This window comes from Tachyglossus aculeatus, chromosome X4, assembly GCF_015852505.1.
Source record: "Tachyglossus aculeatus isolate mTacAcu1 chromosome X4, mTacAcu1.pri, whole genome shotgun sequence".
Lineage (NCBI taxonomy): Eukaryota > Metazoa > Chordata > Mammalia > Monotremata > Tachyglossidae > Tachyglossus > Tachyglossus aculeatus.
This window is the reverse complement of record NC_052098.1, coordinates 55,133,831-55,154,201: the sequence shown is the minus strand read 5'-3', so window position 1 is coordinate 55,154,201 and position 20,371 is coordinate 55,133,831. Positions and strand designations below refer to the sequence as shown.

Sequence of the window (20,371 nt, the reverse complement as noted above, 5' to 3'; positions counted from 1 at the left end):
GCAACTATTAATAGCTGAGAAGAATCAAACAAGAAGCATAAACACCAAGAATTTGGAAAAAAACTAGGAACAAGAAAAGGGAGTAAGGCTATCATACAATGTAGGAGTGTGAGTAAAATGGTAAAAATAATATCAGTAGCAAGGGATAAGCTCACAGAGAATGATAGTTTCATCTGACAACATGAGTGAAAAGACAACTTGAAAGACAATTGGAATTCTTTAAAGTGTTTAAATAATATGTGAATTTGGAATATCATGAATGATAGTATTTATTATTATAAAGTGGAAGGTGTTGGGATAATATGAGGGAAATTTCCCAGCAGTACTCTGAGAGTCAGCAAAAGAACAAAGCCAAAAAGAGGCTCACTTCCGTACAGACAAATCTTATCAACAAACCAGCTATTTTCTATTTACTATCTATTTTCTATTTAAGTATGCAGTAACTGGATTGCTTTCCCAACAACCAATACACAGTCATACCTGTACAATAAAATGAGGAAGACCAAACTGCTCTTTTGATTACTGAGTTTTTGAACTGTTCCCTCTAATAATTCAAGCTGTAAGAGAGAAACTCCATTCAGATGTCTATCAGCTAAAACTTGCCTTTGATTTCCAGTCACTTCAGAGAGGTTCCTGTCCACTCCGTTTGAAAGTTCCAGATCTGATCCTTTCAAGTTTCAATTTACTCTTGGGAAAGCAAAAGCTTAGCTCTTTTCCTCCAATCCTTCTCTCCAACGTGTTCTTGCCAGTTGGAAAAGGGGACTGGAAACAGATGTCAAAGGTTCCCTTAGAGATACAACACAAAATGGATTGTCTCCTCCCCTTCTTCCCTCCTACTGTCCTTGCTCCTCCTCTTTTTCTGCTTATCTCTTCTTTTCCCTATTCCCTATCCCTTTGGAAAATATCTTGCCACCCTCTTATGGTGCTCTTCTTCTGCCAGGAAAAGACCAACTCAAAGAGGGCTAGGGCTAAGAAAGGGAGAGAGCTAGGGAACCAGAAACTGAAGAGGGAAACTGGGTGGCAGAGTGAAAAGATTACGAGACAAAGAATGACAGTGATATTTTTTTGTGGTTTTGTTAAGCCCTTACTATGTGCCAGGCATTGTAGTAGATACAGTATAATCAACTTGGGGACAGTCCATGTCCCACATGGGGCTCACAGTCTTAGTCCTCATTTTACAGATAAGGGAACTGAGGCACAGAGAAGTTCATTCATTCATTCATTCACTTATTCATTCATTCATTCAATCGTATTTATTGAGCACTTACTGTGTGCAGAGCACTGTACTAAGCGCTTGGGAAGTACAAGTTGGCAACATATAAAGACGGTCCCTACCCAACAGCGGGCTCACAGTCTAGAAGTGACTTGCCCAAGGTCACACAGCAGACAAGTGGAGGAGCCGGGATTAGAACCCAGGTCCTCCTGACTCCCAGGCCCATGCTCTATCCACTAAGCCACGCTGCTTTGGGGAGGCAAGTGAGATCAAAGGAAGATGTGAATAATCAGATCAGAAGAGAGGGATGTTAAATGAGATGCCAAGTGATAAGGATGTCTTTCCCTCCCCGCAAACTGTTGCTGAATGATTTTTGACTGCCATTTCCCTCCTGGTCTAGGTGGGGAAGAGGGGCTATAATCAGTCAGCCAAAGTTTCCTTTTTGGAGTTGGCACCAGTGGGCAATGGGCTCCGGGGTCTGGACAGGTCTGGGTCATACCAGACCCAAGGATGCCTGGGGAGATCAGAGCAGCCCTTTTAGAGGGAACTTTCAACAACAAGGTTTCCAATCCTGCATGTGATCTTACAGAAAGCTTTAACGTCTTTATGAATCAGCTTTTAGTAGCTTTGGATTCACTAGAAAGAGGGCTTTTACTGACTTCAAATCAGCAGGCCCTTATATTCCAAGATGCTAACAAGGAAGGGCAAAAGTCATTTCAGGACCTCCTAGCTGTTATTTTCGAGAACTTGTCGGGGGAGGGGAGGGGGAATGGCGGGGGGGGGGGGGGGGGGGGAACAAGGAGAAACTGTATTTTTAGTCTTTAGAGAAGTAGCGTGGCTCAGTGGAAAGAGCACGGTCTCTGGAGTCAGAGATCATGGGTTCAAATCCCGGCTCCGCCAATTGTCAGCTGTGTGACTTTGGGCAAGGCACTTAACTTCTCTGTGCCTTGGTTACCTCATCTGTAAAATGGGGATTAAGACTATGAGCCCCCCGTGGGACAACCCGATCACCTTGTAACCTCGCCAGCTCTTAGAACAGTGCTTTGCACATAGTAAGTGCTTAATAAATGCCATTATTATTGTTATTATTATTATTATTATTAAAAGGGCAAGAGGGCAACCCTGAATGTCCAGACAAACCTGTCGATTAAACCTGTAAAAATATTGAGGGTGAGGGAGGTCTTAGAGTCGATTAAATGGCTCACTGGGCCATAACCAACATGATTTCTTGAAGAACAAATCCTGTGGGATTAATTGAACCTTCTACGGCAATGCAGGTCTGTATGATCAGGATGATATGCTCTATCTTGACTTTAGCAAATCATTGGAATTTGTTCTGCATGATGTACTCAGCAATAAACTGGAAAAATGTGGTCTAGACCTGAATTAAGAAGGAGTGTGGCCTAGTAAGAGCATGGGCCTGGGAATCAGAGGACCTAGTTTTTTATTCCAGCTCTGCCAATTAATACCAATAATAATGATGATGATGGTATTTGTTAAGCACTTACTATGTGCCAAGCACTATTCTAAGCGCTGGGGTAGATATAAGGTAATCAGGTTGTCCCACGTGGGGCTCACAGTCTTAATTCCCATTTTTAAAATGAGGGAACTGAGGCACAGAGAAGTTAAGTAACTTGCCCAAAGTCATATAGCTGACAAGTGGCGGATCCGGGATTAGAACCCACGATCTCTGACTCCCAAGCCCGGGCTCTTTCCACTAAGTCATGCTGCTTCCTGTCTGCTGTGTGACCTTGGACAATTCGCTTAACTTCTCTGTGCATCAGTTACCTCATCTGCAAAATGGGGATTGTGAGCCCCACGTAGGGCTGTGTCCAACCTCATTATGTTGTATCTACCCCAGAACTTAGTAATAATAACAACTGTGGTAATTGTTAAGTGCTTACTGTGTGCCAGGCACTGCACTAAGAACAGGTGTGGATACAAGCAAATCGGGTTGGACACAGTCCATGTCCCACATAAGGCTCAGTCTCATTCCCCATTTTATAAATGAGGTAACTGAGGTACAGCGAAGTGAAGTGACTTGCTCAAGGTCATACAGCAGACAAGTGGAGGAGCCAGGGTTAGAACCCACAACCTTCTAGCTCCCAGGCCCATGCTCTATCCATTACACCATGCTGCTTCTCTAGTAATAATAATAATAATAATAATAATGGCATTTGTTAAGCACTTACTATGTGCAAAGCACTGTTCTAAGCACTGGAGTAGATACAAGGTAGTAAGTGCTTGAGAAATGCCATTTAAAAACCCAAGAAAACCTGAGGTGGACCTAAACTTTAATGGTTGTAAAGTGCTGGGAGAGTGGTATGTGAGAGCTCAGTTTCAATCGGGCAGGCATTATAAGTGGCATTTCACGGAGACTAAGCCTGTAACCAGTTTTGTTTAATCGTCTCAATATTTTCATTATGCCGGTAAGGGGAAGAGTGATTGGCCTGCACCTTAGAGGATAAACTCAGAATTGAAATTGACCTTGGGGAGCAGGAGAAATAATCAGGAAGTAACCAAAAGAAGTTCAACAAAGTTGTAGACAGTGGGGAGGAAATAACCCATACAATACAGGGAAGGGTGAGGCTTCACAATTCCCAAGGGGTGTCAAGTAGTTGAAAGTACTTGAAGTAGCATGGCATAGTGGATAGAGCACGACCCTGGGAGTCAGAAGGTCCTGGGTTCTAATCCTTGCTCTGCTACTTGTCTACTGTTTGACCTTGGGCAACTCACTTAACTTCTCTGTGCCTCACTTCTCTCACCTGTAAAATGGGGATTGAAACTGTGAGCCCCATGTGGGACAAGGGACAGTGCCCAACCTGATTTGCTTGTATCCATCCCAGTGCTTAGTACAGTGCCTGCCACATAGTAAGCACTTAACAAATACCATAATTATTATTATTATTACTACTAAGTCAGCCTCAGCCTTCCCCAGTTTGAAATTTCCAAATCCAAGTCTTCCCCTCCGCCTTCACCAGCATGAGCCTGGTCCATGGCCTTGGCAACTCATCTCCCACTGTACTCCTGCAACATTTTTCTTACTGGATTCCCTGCCTCCAGTCTCTCCCTTGCTCCTGTCTAACCTACACTCAGCTGCCAGGATCATCTTCCTAAGGCAGCATCCAAACAACATCACTCCACCTCCCTGGACGTTAGTTTCAAGGCTCTTCACCGCTAGTTGTTCACTTCTGACTTTTCTATTCGCTTCTCCTGCCAGGTGTCAGCTCAAACTCTTCAGTTCTCTCAAGCTATCTTCCTAATTATACTTTGCCCTCCTCTCTCCATTCCTCCTCAAATCCACATCACATCCTTTCCCACTTTCAGAGTCTTCCTAAAATGCCATCTCCTCCAGAAGGCATTCCCCAAATAATCCCTTTCTTGGATGTTTTCCTACCATCCACCTTAGCAGTCATGTCCGTATTGATAGATTTATTCCCTTTATTTATGCATTTTTGCTTATTTTCATTTTTGCCCTATGGTCTAAGATATCCAATTATTTTGCTCACCCTGAGCAAAGTTCTAAATTCTGTGTGTGTAAGAGGGAATTAAGATTTGCAAGGAAGACAGGTTTCCACTTCTTTAATCCCCTTTATTTGGGCAAGGTGTAGAGCTGAGAGATCATGAGGATTTGGAGGGAGGGCAAGGACCGAATTTGGCAATGAGATGGCTGGCTAGAAGGTCATCATTGAGTAATAAGTTAGAGTTGGTGAGGTTAATCAAACACTTGTATTTGAGTGCAAAGCAATCGATTGTATTAAGTGCTTACTGTGTGCACAGCACTGTACTAAGCCCTTGGGAGAGTATAACAGAGTTGGTAGACACTTCCCTGCCCACAATGAGCTTAGTCCAGAGGGGGAGAGTGCTGTCCTAAGGACCCCCAAGAGGCTCACACTCTGATGGTTAGAGATGGACTTCCCCTTTGCCACTACCATTTCTCCTTGTTCAGGCTCATTCAATGTGATCTAATCAAAATGGTTGCATCCTCTGGTCATGTAGTCACTGTATTTAATGCTTGGGGATCTCCAACACTCAATATTTTAAAAAAGAATAGGCAGACACTGAATGCATGTTAAATTCTCTTGGTGATTTGTTTTATTTCATAGTGAATTTATTTTAAAAAAAAACAAACATTTCAGGATTCTGATCATTTGACTGCCAGAGAAACAAATCCGGAATTGAATTTCAATCCCTTTCGCCAAATCCTGGAAGAAATGAATGAACTACATTGTCATTTTCTAAGGATTACAATTTTATTTGCCTTTTTTTCATTACTTCTCAAATCTAAAGACAACCTTGCTCAGCCTGCACTTTGTACTTGCTAATCCATTATATACAATTGGCATTGCTTCAGATTTAGCACTACCCAATGGGACCAAGACAACCTGGTGTCCAAAGAAAAGTCACCTCATTTTAGAAAAAACAGCATATTTAAATACACACTTGGGGGTGGATCTTTTGCCAAAAAACTTTTGGGGAAGGTGCCAATTCCTCTAGGCAGCTCAGTATTCCCAAGTGATTTTCAGGTTGGCAGGGAGCTCACTGGAACAAAGCTCATCAAACTTCGATTGGTCCTGGACAGGGATGCTATAGAAAGCGAGAACGTCCTGGGCGCTGTTCATCTGGTGAAGCCTGGAGTTGGGGACCGGGTGGCCCAATTCTTCAGCTAGCTGGGCTAGCAGATGAAACTTCAGTTGACTCTTTTCCAGTGTCGTTTTTCGCCAGTCTGCGGGAAGGGATGCCCCAAAAACTTCCTTAACAAGAGACTCAAGACGACTCTCGAGATCCTCGGGGGGGAGGTACTTGCGGCTCGGAGGCGGGGGGCATGCCAGGACGGGCTCTTCCTTTACCTCTTCTGCTGTTTCCATCACAGGTGGCTCTCTTTCTTTTCTACAAGAGTACATCAGAACAAAACAAAATAAACATCTTGGCCACTGTCCTTCAAAATACTGAGTATTTAAATATGAGATTGTTTTTTGGAACTCTACTCCATCTCTGCAACTCCCCCATCCTCCCCCCGACTTATGTCCCTGGTATGACTAATCAGTCAATCAATGGCATTTGTTGAGTGCTTACTGTGGGCAGGGCACTATACTAAGCACTTGGGAAAGTACAACGTAACAGTTGGTATACCTCAATTCCCTCATCTGCAAAAAGGGGATTCAATACCTGTTCTCCCTCCTACTTAGTCTATAAGCCCTGTGTGGGACCTGATTATCCTGTATTTACCCCAGCACTTAGTGCAGTGCTTGGCATAGAATAAGTGCTTAAATTCATTCATTCATTCAATCATATTTATTGAGCATTTACTGTGTGCAAAGCACTGTACTAAGCACTTGGAAAGTACAATTCGGCAACAGATAGGGACAGTCCCTACCCAACAACAGGCTCACAGTTAGGAGGGGGTAACAAATACCATTATTATATCATCATTATCATTAAGGCAGAGATTAACATGACATCCAGACATAAAGGAGAGAAGATAGAAGAAAGGGAAGAGCAGCTGGGAAATGAAAATGTTGAGAGGAAGGAATGGAAATATTGGAATGAGGACACCCCTAGACCATAAAAGTCCTCCAGGAAAGAAAGAGGAATAACACTGTAAAGACTGAAGAGGTGGCCAAGCCATAAAACATGTTGACTTAACTACTCCTTCACTGGCGCAAATCTGGGAAAGGAGAATTTTTATAATTCTGGCTAAAATGCCCCCCCAAAAAGTCTGAGAAACCAAAAAGGGCCAGAGAAAAAAGTAAACCTCAGTAACCCCAAAACAGAGAACTCATCCTGAGAGTACAAGGTCATAATCTGCGTCAGAAGGCTACAAAATACCAAAGTTGGGAAAGGCGATAAACAAATGAACATTCCTTGGGTAAAGGGACAAACTAGAGATAACTTGTGAAAAACAAACCCTATGCTTTTTGACCAAGGTTACACCCTGGGAATTTAGCCAGTTGAAAAATATCATGCAATCAATCAATCGATGGCATTTACTGACCACTCACTGTGTGCAGAGCACTGTAATCAATCAATCATATTTGATTGATCAATCACTGTACTAACTGTTAGGGAGGGTACGATAAAACAGAGGTAGTAGGCACTTTCCCTAACCCCCAGAAGCTTACTATTGCTTTGATATTTTAGCCAAATGGTTTGTACTGTGCTTCACTTTACCATCAAAAAATGTGTATACTGTTTTTCACAGGATTGGGATCTGTGGAATCCATGGGTCAATCTGCTTTATGGTGGGTTTCTCATTCTGTTTCTCCTCCCTATAGGCCATATGCAATTCTTAGTCTTTCTCCCTGTTATCCATCATGATTATGTCCCATCCCTTTTGGTCAATGGAAGTTTCATAAACAGTGATTCTGCAATTTTTTGAGCACTGTTCCCCTGTTTCCCTTACCTGAAATGTATTTTAATACCTGTCTCCCCGACTAGAGTATAAGATCCTGTTCTCTCTTTCTTACAGTCCTCTAGGCCATATGCTCCTTGTGGGAAGGGTACTCTATCAACTCTGTTAAACTGTACTCTTCCAAGCATGTAGTGCTCTGCACACAGTAAGTGCTCAATAAATGATTGATTGACTGATTACTCAGACTCTTAGCCCCAAATGAGACAGGGACTAAGTCCAACCTGATGAACCTGCATCTTCCCCAGTGCTTACAACAGTGATTGCTACATAATAATAATAATAATGGCATTTATTAAGCACTTACTATGTGCAATACACTGTTCTAAGCGCTGGGGAGGTTACAAGATAATCAGGTTGTCCCATGGGGGGTTCACAGTCTTACTCCCCATTTTGCAGATGAGGTAACTGAGGCACAGAGAAGGTGTGACTTGCTCAAAGTCACACAGCAGACAATTGGCGGAGGTGGAATTTGAACCCATGACCTCGGACTCCAAAGCCCATGCTCTTTCCACTGAGCCACGGTGGAAAGATCAGGGACCTATGTCCTAATTCTGGCACCCCTACTTGTCTGCTGTATGACCTTGGTCAAGTCATTTAACTTCTCTATGCTTGCTTCCTCACCTGTAAAATGGGAACTCTAATACTTATTCTCTCTCCCCTCACCCAGGCTGTGAGCCGCTCGTGGGTCGGGGATTGTGTACAATTGGATCATCTTGTATGTACCCCAGATTTTAGAAAAGTGCCTGGCACAGAACGCTTAGCCACTACCACAGTTAATGTTATTATAGACAACAGCATAGCAACAGTCAGTTAAACATACTTGAGCACTCACGGTGTGCAGAGCACTGTACTAAGCGATCGGGAGAGTACAATAATATAAAACATTAATAAAAATAAATAAAATTAGAGATATGTTCATAAGCGCTGGGTTGGATCCAGCCCCTGTCCCATGTGGGGCTCAGTCTCGATCCCCATTTTGAAGATGAGGAAACTGAGGCGCAGAGAAGTCAAGTGACATACCCAGGGTCGCACGGCAGACCGGAGGCGGGATTAGAACCCATAATAATAATAATAATCATGATGGCACTTGTTAAGCGCTTACTATGTGCCAAGCAATCAATCAATCGTATTTATTGAGCGTTTACTGTGTGCAGAGCACTGTACTAGGCGCTTGGGAAGTACAAGCTGGCCACAACTTGTACATAAGCACCGTTCTACGCGCTGGGGGAGATACAAGGTGATCGGGTTGTCCCACGGGGAGCTCACAGTCTTCACCCCCATTTTGCAGATGAGGTAACTGAGGCCCAGATAAGTGAAGTGACTTGCCCAAAGTCACAGTTGACAAGTGGAGGAGCCGGGATTAGAACCCACGACCTTCTGAGTCCCAGGCTCACCACGCCGTGCGGCTTCTCATAATAATAATGATGAGGGTATTTGCTAGGCGCTTGCTATGTGCCAAGCACCGTTCTGAACGCTGTGGTTGGTTAGATACAAGGTCATCGGTTGTCCCACGTGGGGCTCACGGGCTTCATCCCCATTTTACAGATGAGGTAACTGAGGCCCAGTGAAGTGACTTGCCCAAAGTCACAGAACTGCGCACCCCGCGACGGTCCCAGGTTACCTAGACAGACCCCACAAAGCCCTCCGGGGTTGGCCGAGGGCCGTCAGCGCCCACCGCCTCCAAGGGCCGCCCAGCAAGCCGCCGGCCGCCATCTTGAAGGGCGAAGGGGACGGAGTTGACCCCGCCTACAACCGGAAGTGACTCCGACGGCTCCTTTAAATTCAGCCTGAAGAGGGACCAGCGTGTGGCGTTGCCGGAAGTTGCTGCTCTTGGCCGCGGAGCATCTCGGGTATTGTAGTCCCTGCGACGGCAGGACCCACTCCATTTCGGAAAGCCTTCGGGGACTGGGAACGGAGATTTCTTTCTTTCTCTCTCTCCCTTTCTTCTTTACTGTGTTTGTTAAGCAACTACTATGCGTCAACAGCATGGCCTAGTGGGAAGAACACGGGTCTGGGTTCTAATCCCTGATCGGCCACATGCTTGCTGTGTGACCTTGGGTAAATCGCTTCCCTGCTCTGTGCCTCGGTTCCCTCATCTGTATAATGGGGATTAAGACTGAGTCCGCTGGGGGTCAGGGACTGTGTCCAACCCGATTGGTTTGCATCTACCCCCCCCCCCCCCAGCGCTTATTACACTGCCTAGTCAATAGTAAGCACTTAATGAATGCCACTATTATAATAATGATGGTGGCATTTGTTAAGTGCTTTCTATGTGCGAAACACTGTTCTAAGCCCTGCGGGGGGGATACAAGGTGATCAGGTTGTCCCACGTGGGGCTCACAGTCTTAATCCCCATTTTATTCATCGTATTTATTGAGCGCTTACTGTGTGCAGAGCTCTGTACAAAGCGCTTGGGAAGTACAAGTTGGCAACATATATTCATTCATTCATTCAATCGTATTTATGGAGTGCTTACAGTGTGCAGAGCACTGTACTAAGCGCTTGGGAAGTACAAGTTGGCAACATATAGAGAGGTCCCTACCCAACAGTGGGCTCACAGTCTAGAAGGGGGAGACAGAGAACAAAACATTAACAAAATAAAATATAATAAGTATGTACCAATAAGAGTAATAAGTACATACAGACATATATACAGAGATGGTAGAGAGAGAGAGAGAGCGACAGTCCCTACCCAACAACAGGTTCACAGTCTAGATTTTACAGATGACGTGACTGAGGCTCAGAGAAGTTAAATGACTTGCCCAAGGTCACACAGCAGACCAGTGGCAGAGCTGGCATTAGAACCCGGGTCCTCTGACTCCCAGGCCCCTGCTCTTTTCACAAGGCCATGCTGCTTCCTGTTGCGGTCCTACTTGTTTGGGTCCTACTTTGAATGCAAACTCATTTTGGTCGCCATCCCAACGTGATCCCTTTTTGCATCCTGATGTGCCTGGTTATGTTATCAGGCATTCCAAACCTGTGGTCTTCTCTCTTCATCCCAAAACTGAACTATTCAAGAGTTCTTGATAAGTAGTGTGGCCTAGCTGCTAATCCCAGCTCTGCCACTTTTCTGCTGTGTGACCTTAGGCGGGTCACTTTATTTTTCTGTGCCTGTTACCGCATCTGTAAAATAGACATTAAGATTGTGAGCCCCATGTGAGACATGGACTGTGTCCACCCTAATTAGCTTCTATCTACTGCAGTGCTTAGTACAGTGTCTGGCACGTAGTAAGGGCTTAAAAAATACCATTTAAAAAAAAAAAAAAGAGTCCCAGAGGGAGGGAATCCAGGAAAGATCTTGTCCATCTCCTTGCACCTAGTTAAACAGATTGCAGAAGAGGCACTACAATTTTGGTAATCCCTTATCAACCGATTCTCTCATATCTACCCCTTCACATATTACAGTGCTTGGCACACAGTAAGCGCTTAACAAACACCACAATTATTGTTAATTATTATTTACTGGAGGCAAAATGGCATTCATCATCAAGGGCCTGGCCCATGCCATTTTGTTTGTGAACCAGATTCCTTCTTTTTGCTATCAGTTTCCAGTTTGACAATGATATTGTGATAACTCAACAAATGATATGAATTTATTGATTTTAAAATGATGCAATTACATATAATGTTCTATCCATGGGTACAGGTGTGGTTAAAAAGAGCTAGGTCAATAAAAAATTTATTCTGGGCATGGGTAAATAGTCCTTTCTGTCACTGTTTGCAGGGTGGCGTAGCTGAAAGAGCACAGGCTTGGGCACTGGTTATAATCCCAGCTCTGCACTTGTCTGCTGTGTGACCTTGGGCAAGCCACTTAACTTCTCTGTTCCTCAGTTACCTTATCTGTAAAATGGGGATCAAGACTGTGAGCCCCACGTGGGACAACCTGATGACCTTGTATCCCCCAGCTCTTAGAACAGTGTTTGACACATAGTAAATGCTTAACAAATACCACAACAATAATAATCCTGATTTTCCCTAAGTTTCCGCTGATGAAAAGGAACTCCTTTCCTGATTGTCACACACCAGGCTGGTCTGTCTTCTGCAGTTTTCTCCCAACCATCCATTTCACCGCCATTATTTGAGACGATGTTTCTCTGTGATTGTAAAAGGGTTGTTTTGCTCTCTGTGCGGTTGGATGTCCCGTTTCAGTTCACCGTATGTGCGTTGTTTCTGATCTCCCTCCTACCATTCCTTTCCAAACTCCTTGAACGAGTTGTCTACATGCGCTGCCTAGAATTCCTCAACAACAACTCTCTCCTCGACCCCCTCAAGTCTGGCTTCCGTCCCCTTCATTCCACGGAAACTGCGCTCTCAAAGGTCACCAATGACCTCCTGCTTGCCAAATCCAACGGCTCATACTCTGTCCTAATCCTCCTCGACCTCTCAGCTGCCTTTGACACTGTGGACCACCCCCCTTCTCCTCAACACGTTATCTGACCTTGGCTTCACAGACTCCGTCCTCTCCTGGTTCTCCTCTTATCTCTCCGGTCGTTCTTTCTCAGTCTCTTTTGCAGGCTCCTCCTCCCCCTCCCATCCTCTTACTGTGGGAGTTCCCCAAGGTTCAGTGCTTGGTCCCCTTCTGTTCTCAATCTACACTCACTCCCTTGGTGACCTCATTCGCTCCCACGGCTTCAACTATCACCTCTACGCTGATGACACCCAGATCTACATCTCTGCCCCTGCTCTCTCCCCCTCCCTCCAGGCTCGCATCTCCTCCTGCCTTCAGGACATCTCCATCTGGATGTCCGCCCGCCACCTAAAGCTCAACATGTCGAAGACTGAGCTCCTTGTCTTCCCTCCCAAACCTTGTCCTCTCCCTGACTTTCCCATCTCTGTTGACGGCACTACCATCCTTCCCGTCTCACAAGCCCGCAACCTTGGTGTCATCCTCGACTCCACTCTCTCATTCACCCCTCACATCCAAGCCGTCACCAAAACCTGCCGGTCTCAGCTCCGCAACATTGCCAAGATCCGCCCTTTCCTCTCCATCCAAACCGCTACCCTGCTAATTCAAGCTCTCATCCTATCCCGTCTGGACTACTGCACTAGCCTTCTCTCTGATCTCCCATCCTCGTGTCTCTCTCCACTTCAATCCATACTTCATGCTGCTGCCCGGATTATCTTTGTCCGGAAACGCTCTGGACATATCACTCCCCTCCTCAAAAACCTCCAATGGCTACCGATCAATCTGCGCATCAGGCAGAAACTCCTCACCCTGGGCTTCAAGGCTGTCCATCACCTCGCCCCCTCCTACCTCACCTCCCTTCTCTCCTTCTACTGCCCAGCCCCGCACCCTCCGCTCCTCCACCACTAATCTCCTCACTGTACCTCGCTCTCGCCTGTCCCGACATCGACCCCCGGCCCATGTCATCCCCCGGGCCTGGAATGCCCTCCCTCTGCCCATCCGCCAAGCTAGCTCTCTTCCTCCCTTCAAGGCCCTGCTGAGAGCTCACCTCCTCCAGGAGGCCTTCCCAGACTGAACCCCTTCTTTCCTCTCCCCCTCGTCCCCCTCTCCATCCCCGTCTTACCTCCTTCCCTTCCCCACAGCACCTGTATATATGTATATATGGTTGTACATATTTATTACTCTGGTTATTTATTTATTTATTTATTTTACTTGTACATTTCTATCCTACTTATTTTATTTTGTTGGTATGTTTGGTTCTGTTCTCTGTCTCCCCCTTTTAGACTGTGAGCCCACTATCGGGTAGGGACTGTCTCTATGTGATGCCAATTTGTACTTCCCAAGCGCTTAGTACAGTGCTCTGCACATAGTAAGTGCTCAATAAATACGATTGATTGATTGAACATGACGCAACCGTCTGTGAGATCCTGTCCATGTGTGCGAGTGGAACTGAAAAAACCACTGTGTGAGCATCTCACCCTGTCATACTGTCTGCTCTGCGTCAGTGAGTTTGTCCCCTAGGGCCTGTCTGTTTTTCTGTCTGCCTTTTGGGGAAGAGCTTTTCTGCCAGTAAGTGCAAGGATAGGTTCGTAGGGAGACTGATGATATGAGGCACTCAAACACCATTAGGTTTAAGGGACGTTAATGCAGAAGCATGCTCACACCCCAATCAGCTCAAGACAACAGCTGCATTGGGTCACTGCAAGGAGCACAACAGACCAACGGCAGTATCACTCATGGCGGCGTCTCCATAGCATGGGGGAAGCAGCATATTTTATAAACTGCTGGTTTCAAGCACGACAGGAAGGGGACTACGGGCGCGCTATCGCCTTGGGAAGTATCTGCCAGACCAAGTTCAGCATTTTCCCATAGTCCAGACTTTGGGTCTGCCCTTGCTCTATGAGATAAGGACTACATTTCTGGAGTTGGGCTGTTCTGTGCCCTGGTGCAGGGGATGCTGTTCTTCTTTATCGGGAGCCTTCCTCCTCCCAGGAATATGAAACAAGGGGCCCACAGTTCTTGGGTTGGCACCGGGATATACGTGGTGTGTTCGTTCAGGCCTTGCGCACCAGACTGGTTAAGTGCCACTAAAAGTCCTCCGCGGTATTCCCCTTACACTGCTTCTACACAGTACTGAACCTGGATAAGGAACCAGGAGGTCAGGATTCCTGAGAATCTATTATTTTAAAACTTTATCATAGAGCCGGAAGGCCCTTCGAGAGATCATTTAATCTCGTTTCTGCCTCCCGGCCAAGATATTCTGAACACATTTCCTCTTGGAGTGCCTTTGATTATAATCCTTCCTCACCCATCCCAACCAAGCCTCCATCTTGCTGTCCCTCAGCTCCAGTGCCTCAGAAACTCCAGGTAAGAGGAAGAGGAACTGCTTTAGCTCCTAAATAGGGACATAAATTCAGGGAGAGGACATCAGTTTCTATTCTGATCACTATCTATTAGAAATTGGCTTTTGATTTAGAGTGGCAGAAGAGTATCATCTCCTTGTTCTGGAGAATGAGTCAAGGGAAAGTTTTTGTGCCTGAGTCAGAGCAGCAATTAATCCTTGAAGAAAGCCAGGCAGACCCAATCACAATCACTCCTCATCTTATTCATGCTGGGAATTCCTAAATTGAAGAAACAAGGATGAGGCAGGCAGGCCCAGGTAATTACCTGGATCTGAGCTTCAGGAGAATCAATCCAGAGTATTTATTAAGCACTTACTGTGTGAAGAGCACTGTCTAAGTACTTTGGAGAAGTAGAGATAGAAGACATGATCCCTTCTCTCAAGGAAGTTTACGGAATAGTAGGTGAGACAGATGCAAAATATGTTACAGATAGGAAGAAGAGGAGAATGGTAACACCATGCCAACCTCGTTCACTTCAAGTTCATCCTTTCCTGCCTTAACTCAGCCCTCTCCTCTGCCAGACAAAACTATTTCTCCTCCCTTATTGACACCCATGCCCATCACCCCCGCCAGCTCTTCCGTACATTCAACTCCCTTCTCAGGCCCCCGGTTCCTCCCCCACCTCCTTCCCTCACCCCCAATGATCTGGCCTCCTACTTCATTAACAAAATTAAATCCATCAGGTCCGATCTCCCCAATGTCACTTCACCCCCTTCTCCAACCCCCTGGCTCTCAACACTCTCTGCTACTCTCCCATCCTTCCCAGCAGTATCCTCAGAGGAGCTCTCCTCCCTCCTCTCAAGTGCTACTCCGGCCACCTGTGCTTCAGACCCCATTCCCTCTCATCTCATGAAATCTCTCGCTCCATCCCTTCTCCCCTCCTTAACTTCCACCTTCAACCGCTCACTCTCCACTGGTTCCTTCCCCTCTGCCTTCAAACATGCCCATGTCTCTCCCATGCTAAAAAACCCTCTCTTGACCCCACCTCACCTTCTAGTTATCACCCCATATCCCTCCTACCATTCCTTTCCAAACTCCTTGAACGAGTTGTCTACACGTGCTGCCTCGAATTCCTCAACACCAACTCTCTCCTCGACCCCCTCCAGTCTGGCTTCCGTCCCCTGCATTCCACGGAAACTACCCTCTCAAAGGTCACCAATGACCTCCTGCTTGCCAAATCCAATGGCTCATACTCTGTCCTAATCCTCCTCGACCTCTCAGCTGCCTTCAACACTGTGGACCACCCCCTTCTCCTCAACATGCTATCTGACCTTGGCTTCCCAGACTCCATCCTCTCCTGGTTCTCCTCTTATCTCTCCGGTCGTTCATTCTCAGTCTCTTTTGCAGGCTCCTCCTCCCCCTCCCATCCCCTTACTGTGGGGGTTCCCCAAGGTTCAGTGCTTGGTCCCCTTCTGTTCTCAATCTACACGCACTCCCTTGGTGACCTCATTCGCTCCCACGGCTTCAGCTATCACCTCTACGCTGATGACACCCAGATCTACATCTCTGCCCCTGCTCTCTCCCCCTCCCTCCAGGCTCGCATCTCCTCCTGTCTTCAGGACATCTCCATCTGGATGTCTGCCCATCACCTAAAGCTCAACATGTCCAAGACTGAACTCCTTGTCTTCCCTCCCAAACCCTGCCCTCTCCCTGACTTTCCCATCTCTGTTGACGGCACTACCATCCTTCCCGTCTCACAAGCCCGCAACCTTGGTGTCATCCTCGACTCCGCTCTCTTATTCGCCCCTCACATCCAGGCCGCCACCAAAACCTGCTGGTCTCAGCTCCGCAACATTGCCAAGATCCACCCTTTCCTCTCCATCCAAACCACTACCCTGCTCGTTCAAGCTCTCATCCTATCCCGTTTGGACTACTGCATCAGCCTTCTCTCTGATCTCCCATCCTCGTGTCTCTCTCCACTTCAATCCATACTTCATGCTGCTGCCCGGATTGTCTTTGTCCAGAAACGCCCTGGGCATGTTACTCCCCTCCTCAAAAATCTCCAGTGGCTACCAATCAATCCGCGCATCAGGCAGAAACTCCTCACCCTGGGCTTCAATCAATCAATCAATCAATCGTATTTATTGAGCGCTTACTATGTGCAGAGCACTGTACTAAGCGCTTGGGAAGTACAGATTGGCATCACATAGAGACAGTCCCTACCCAACAGTGGGCTCACAGTCTAAAAGGGGGAGACAGAGAACAGAACCAAACATACCAACAAAATAAAATAAGTAGGATAGAAATGTACAAGTAAAATAAATAAATAAATAAATAAATAGAGTAATAAATATGTACAACCATATATACATATATACAGGTGCTGTGGGGAAGGGAAGGAGGTAAGACGGGGGGGATGGAGAGGGGGACGAGGGGGAGAGGAAAGAAGGGGCTCAGTCTGGGCCTCCTGGAGGAGGTGAACTCTCAGCAGGGCCTTGAAGGGAGGAAGAGAGCTAGCTTGGCGGATGGGCAGAGGGAGGGCATTCCAGGCCCGGGGGATGACGTGGGCCGGGGGTCGATGGCGGGACAGGCGAGAGCGAGGTACAGCGAGGAGATTAGTGGTGGAGGAGCGGAGGGTGCGGGCTGGGCAGTAGAAGGAGAGAAGGGAGGTGAGGTAGGAGGGGGCGAGGTGATGGACAGCCTTGAAGCCCAGGGTGAGGAGTTTCTGCCTGATGCGCAGATTGATCGGTAGCCATTGGAGGTTTTTGAGGAGGGGAGTAATATGTCCAGAGCATTTCTGGACAAAGATAATCCGGGCAGCAGCATGAAGTATGGATTGAAGTGGAGAGAGACACGAGGATGGGAGATCAGAGAGAAGGCTAGTGCAGTAGTCCAGACGGGATAGGATGAGAGCTTGAATTAGCAGGGTAGCGGTTTGGATGGAGAGGAAAGGGCGGATCTTGGCAATGTTGCGGAGCTGAGACCGGCAGGTTTTGGTGACGGCTTGGATGTGAGGGGTAAATGAGAGAGCGGAGTCGAGGATGACACCAAGGTTGCGGGCTTGTGAGACGGGAAGGATGGTAGTGCCGTCAACAGAGATGGGAAAGTCAGGGAGAGGACAAGGTTTGGGAGGGAAGACAAGGAGCTCAGTCTTCGACATGTTGAGCTTTAGGTGGCGGGCGGACATCCAGATGGAGATGTCCTGAAGGCAAGAGGAGATGCGAGCCTGGAGGGAGGGGGAGAGAGCAGGGGCAGAGATGTAGATCTGGGTGTCATCAGCGTAGAGATGATAGTTGAAGCCGTGGGAGTGAATGAGGTCACCAAGGGAGTGAGTGTATATTGAGAACAGAAGGGGACCAAGCACTGAACCTTGGGGAACCCCCACAGTAAGAGGATGGGAGGGGGAGGAGGAGCCTGCAAAAGAGACTGAGAAAGAACGACCGGAGAGATAAGAGGAAAACCAGGAGAGGACGGAGTCTGTGAAGCCAAGGTCAGATAACGTGTTGAGGAGAAGGGGGTGGTCCACAGTGTCAAAGGCAGCTGAGAGGTCGAGGAGGATTAGGACAGAGTATGAGCCGTTGGATTTGGCAAGCAGGAGGTCATTGGTGACCTTTGAAAGCGCAGTTTCCGTGGAATGAAGGGGACGGCTTCAAGGCTCTCCATCACCTCGCCCCCTCCTACCTCACCTCCCTTCTCTCCTTCTACAGCCCAGCCCACACCCTCCGCTCCTCTGCCGCTAATCTCCTCACCGTACCTCATTCTCACCTGTCCCGCCATCGACCCCCGGCCCACGTCATCCCCCGGGCCTGGAATGCCCTCCCTCTGCCCATCTGCCAAGCTAGCTCTCTTCCTCCCTTCAAGGCCCTACTGAGGCTCACCTCCTCCAGGAGGCTTTCCCAGACTGAGCCCCTTCCTTCCTCTCCCCCTCGTCCCCCTCTCCATCCCCCCACCTTACCTCCTTCCCTTCCCCACAGCACCTGTATATATGTATATATGTTTGTACATATTTATTTATTTATTTTACCTGTACATAGCTATTCTATTTATTTTATTTTGTTAGTATGTTTGGTTTTGTTCTCTGTCTCCCCCTTTTAGACTGTGAGCCCACTGTTGGGTAGGGACTGTCTCTATATGTTGCCAACTTGTACTTCCCAAGCGCTTAGTACAGTGCTCTACACACAGTAAGCGCTCAATAAATACGATTGATTGATTGAGAATGGAAAGCTCTATATGTTGGTGAGTCATTACTTGCACAGTAGAGAATATAAGTGAAAATGTAGAGAAGTACTGTGGTTGATTGTGAGTGCATAAAGTGCAAAGGGCGGTTCAAAGCTGCAGTCACCCAGGATCAAAGAGTGGAAACTGAAGTCCTCCTCCACCCCTCCCTCTGCCCACCAGAGAAGCAGCATGGCCTAGTGGATAGAGCCAGGGCTTGGGAGTCAGGTGGTGGGTTTGAATCCCTGATCTGTCCCTTGTCTGCTGTGTGGCCTTGGGCCAGTCACTTCACCTCTCTGGGCCTCAGTTCCCTCATCTGTAAAATGGGGATAAGAGACAGTGAGACAACCCGATTAGCTTGTATCCACCCCAGTGCTTAGAACAGTGCTTGGCACATAGAGCCTAACAACTACCATCATCACCACATCCCTGCCTTCCTCTCTCTCCTCCCTCACCCCAAACCACCCATCCCCAGCATCGGATCCGGTCAGCTCACTCACATTCATCCCCACTCTTTGCACTATCCCCTTTCTCCATCCTCCCCTCCCAAACCCCAATTAAGATGCAGCCTATGCTGGAATCAATCAGTCAGTCATATTGAGTACTTACTGTGTGCAGAGCACTGCACTAATCTTGGGAGAGTACAATATAACACGCATTCCCTGCCCACAACAAGCTTACAAGTCTAGAGTGGGAGACAGACATTAATATAAAAAGATTACGAATATGGGCATGAATGCTGTGGAAGTCCATCAGGCATTTTACCCACATTTTACACATGGTGGAACTGAGGTGCAGAAAAGTTAAGTGACTTGTTCAAGGTCACACAGCATTCAATCGGAGGAGCCAGATTAGAACTCAAGTCTCCTGACCCCCAGTTCTGAGCTTTTTCCACTAGGCTATGCTGCTTCCCTTGTCTTGCCTGTCCTTCCATCAACCTCACATCACCAACCCCAACCCTGGATCACCTCCAAAGTATGTTTCATCTGCTCCTGGGCTCAGGCCATGGAGCACTATTGGTAGAAATCCAGGTACCAGGCCAACTTTGTGCACATCAAATTCATCTTTAAATGCTATGACTCTGCCCTCTTTTCTGCTCTGCAACACTACTTCTCCCTCATCAAAACCCTTTTTTTCAAATGGTATTTGTTAAGCACTTTGTATGTGCCAGGCACTGTACTAAGTCCGGGGTAGATACAAGATAATCAGGTTGGACACAGCCCCTGTCCCACATGGGGATTACAGTCTCAATCCTCAGTTTACAGATGAGGTAACCGAGGCACAGAGAAATTAAGTGACTTGCCTTAGGTCACACAGCAGGTAAGGGACAGAGCTGGGATTAGAACTCAGGTCCTTCTGACTGCCAGGCCTATGGTCTATCCACTGGGCCATGGTGCTTCTATGATTGCCATTTCAGTACTTCTGTGACACGTAGGCACTTAAAAACTCATATTTACATTTCGATTCTTTGTCTTTATCTGTAATTGATTTTAGTGTCTGACCCCACCCCCCCAGCTAATTATATGTTCCTTAAGGGTGGGGGCGATGTGTACTGATTCGATTTACTTCCCCAAGGGCTTGATACAATGATCCTGTAGGTACTCAGTGTTGATTGGTTGGGTGACTGCCAAAGTGCTCAGGTGGTAGTTGAGAAACTATGACTTGGGGAGAAAATTTAATCAAATAAAGTCTCCTGGATGAAGTGAAATTTCAGAAGGGCATTGAAGATGGGAAGAGCTAGGGGCTGGCTGATTTTAAAGGGGAGGGTATTTCAGGCAGGAGGA

At 47.0% G+C, this 20,371-nt stretch overlaps 2 protein-coding genes across 8 annotated transcripts in view; both read right to left on the bottom strand.

Annotated features, from left to right (window-relative positions):
• Positions 1–752, bottom strand: part of BAAT (bile acid-CoA:amino acid N-acyltransferase) — a 59,730-nt gene extending 58,978 nt beyond the window's left edge. For all 7 annotated transcript variants that reach the window (XR_005456614.1, XM_038769822.1, XM_038769824.1 and 4 more), the window contains exon 1: positions 604–752. The gene's annotated coding sequence lies outside the window, so the exon portion shown is untranslated. The remainder of the gene's footprint in view (positions 1–603) is intronic.
• A 4,529-nt stretch (positions 753–5,281) lies between these two features.
• On the bottom strand, positions 5,282–13,768 carry MRPL50 (mitochondrial ribosomal protein L50). The gene is made up of 3 exons (XM_038769571.1): positions 13,750–13,768; positions 9,257–9,521; positions 5,282–6,103 (listed from the first exon to the last, which is right to left on the bottom strand). Exons 1-3 carry the CDS (start codon positions 13,766–13,768, stop codon positions 5,716–5,718), a joined length of 672 nt encoding a protein of 223 aa, XP_038625499.1. The 3' UTR covers positions 5,282–5,715.
• Between the last annotated feature and the right edge of the window lie 6,603 nt (positions 13,769–20,371).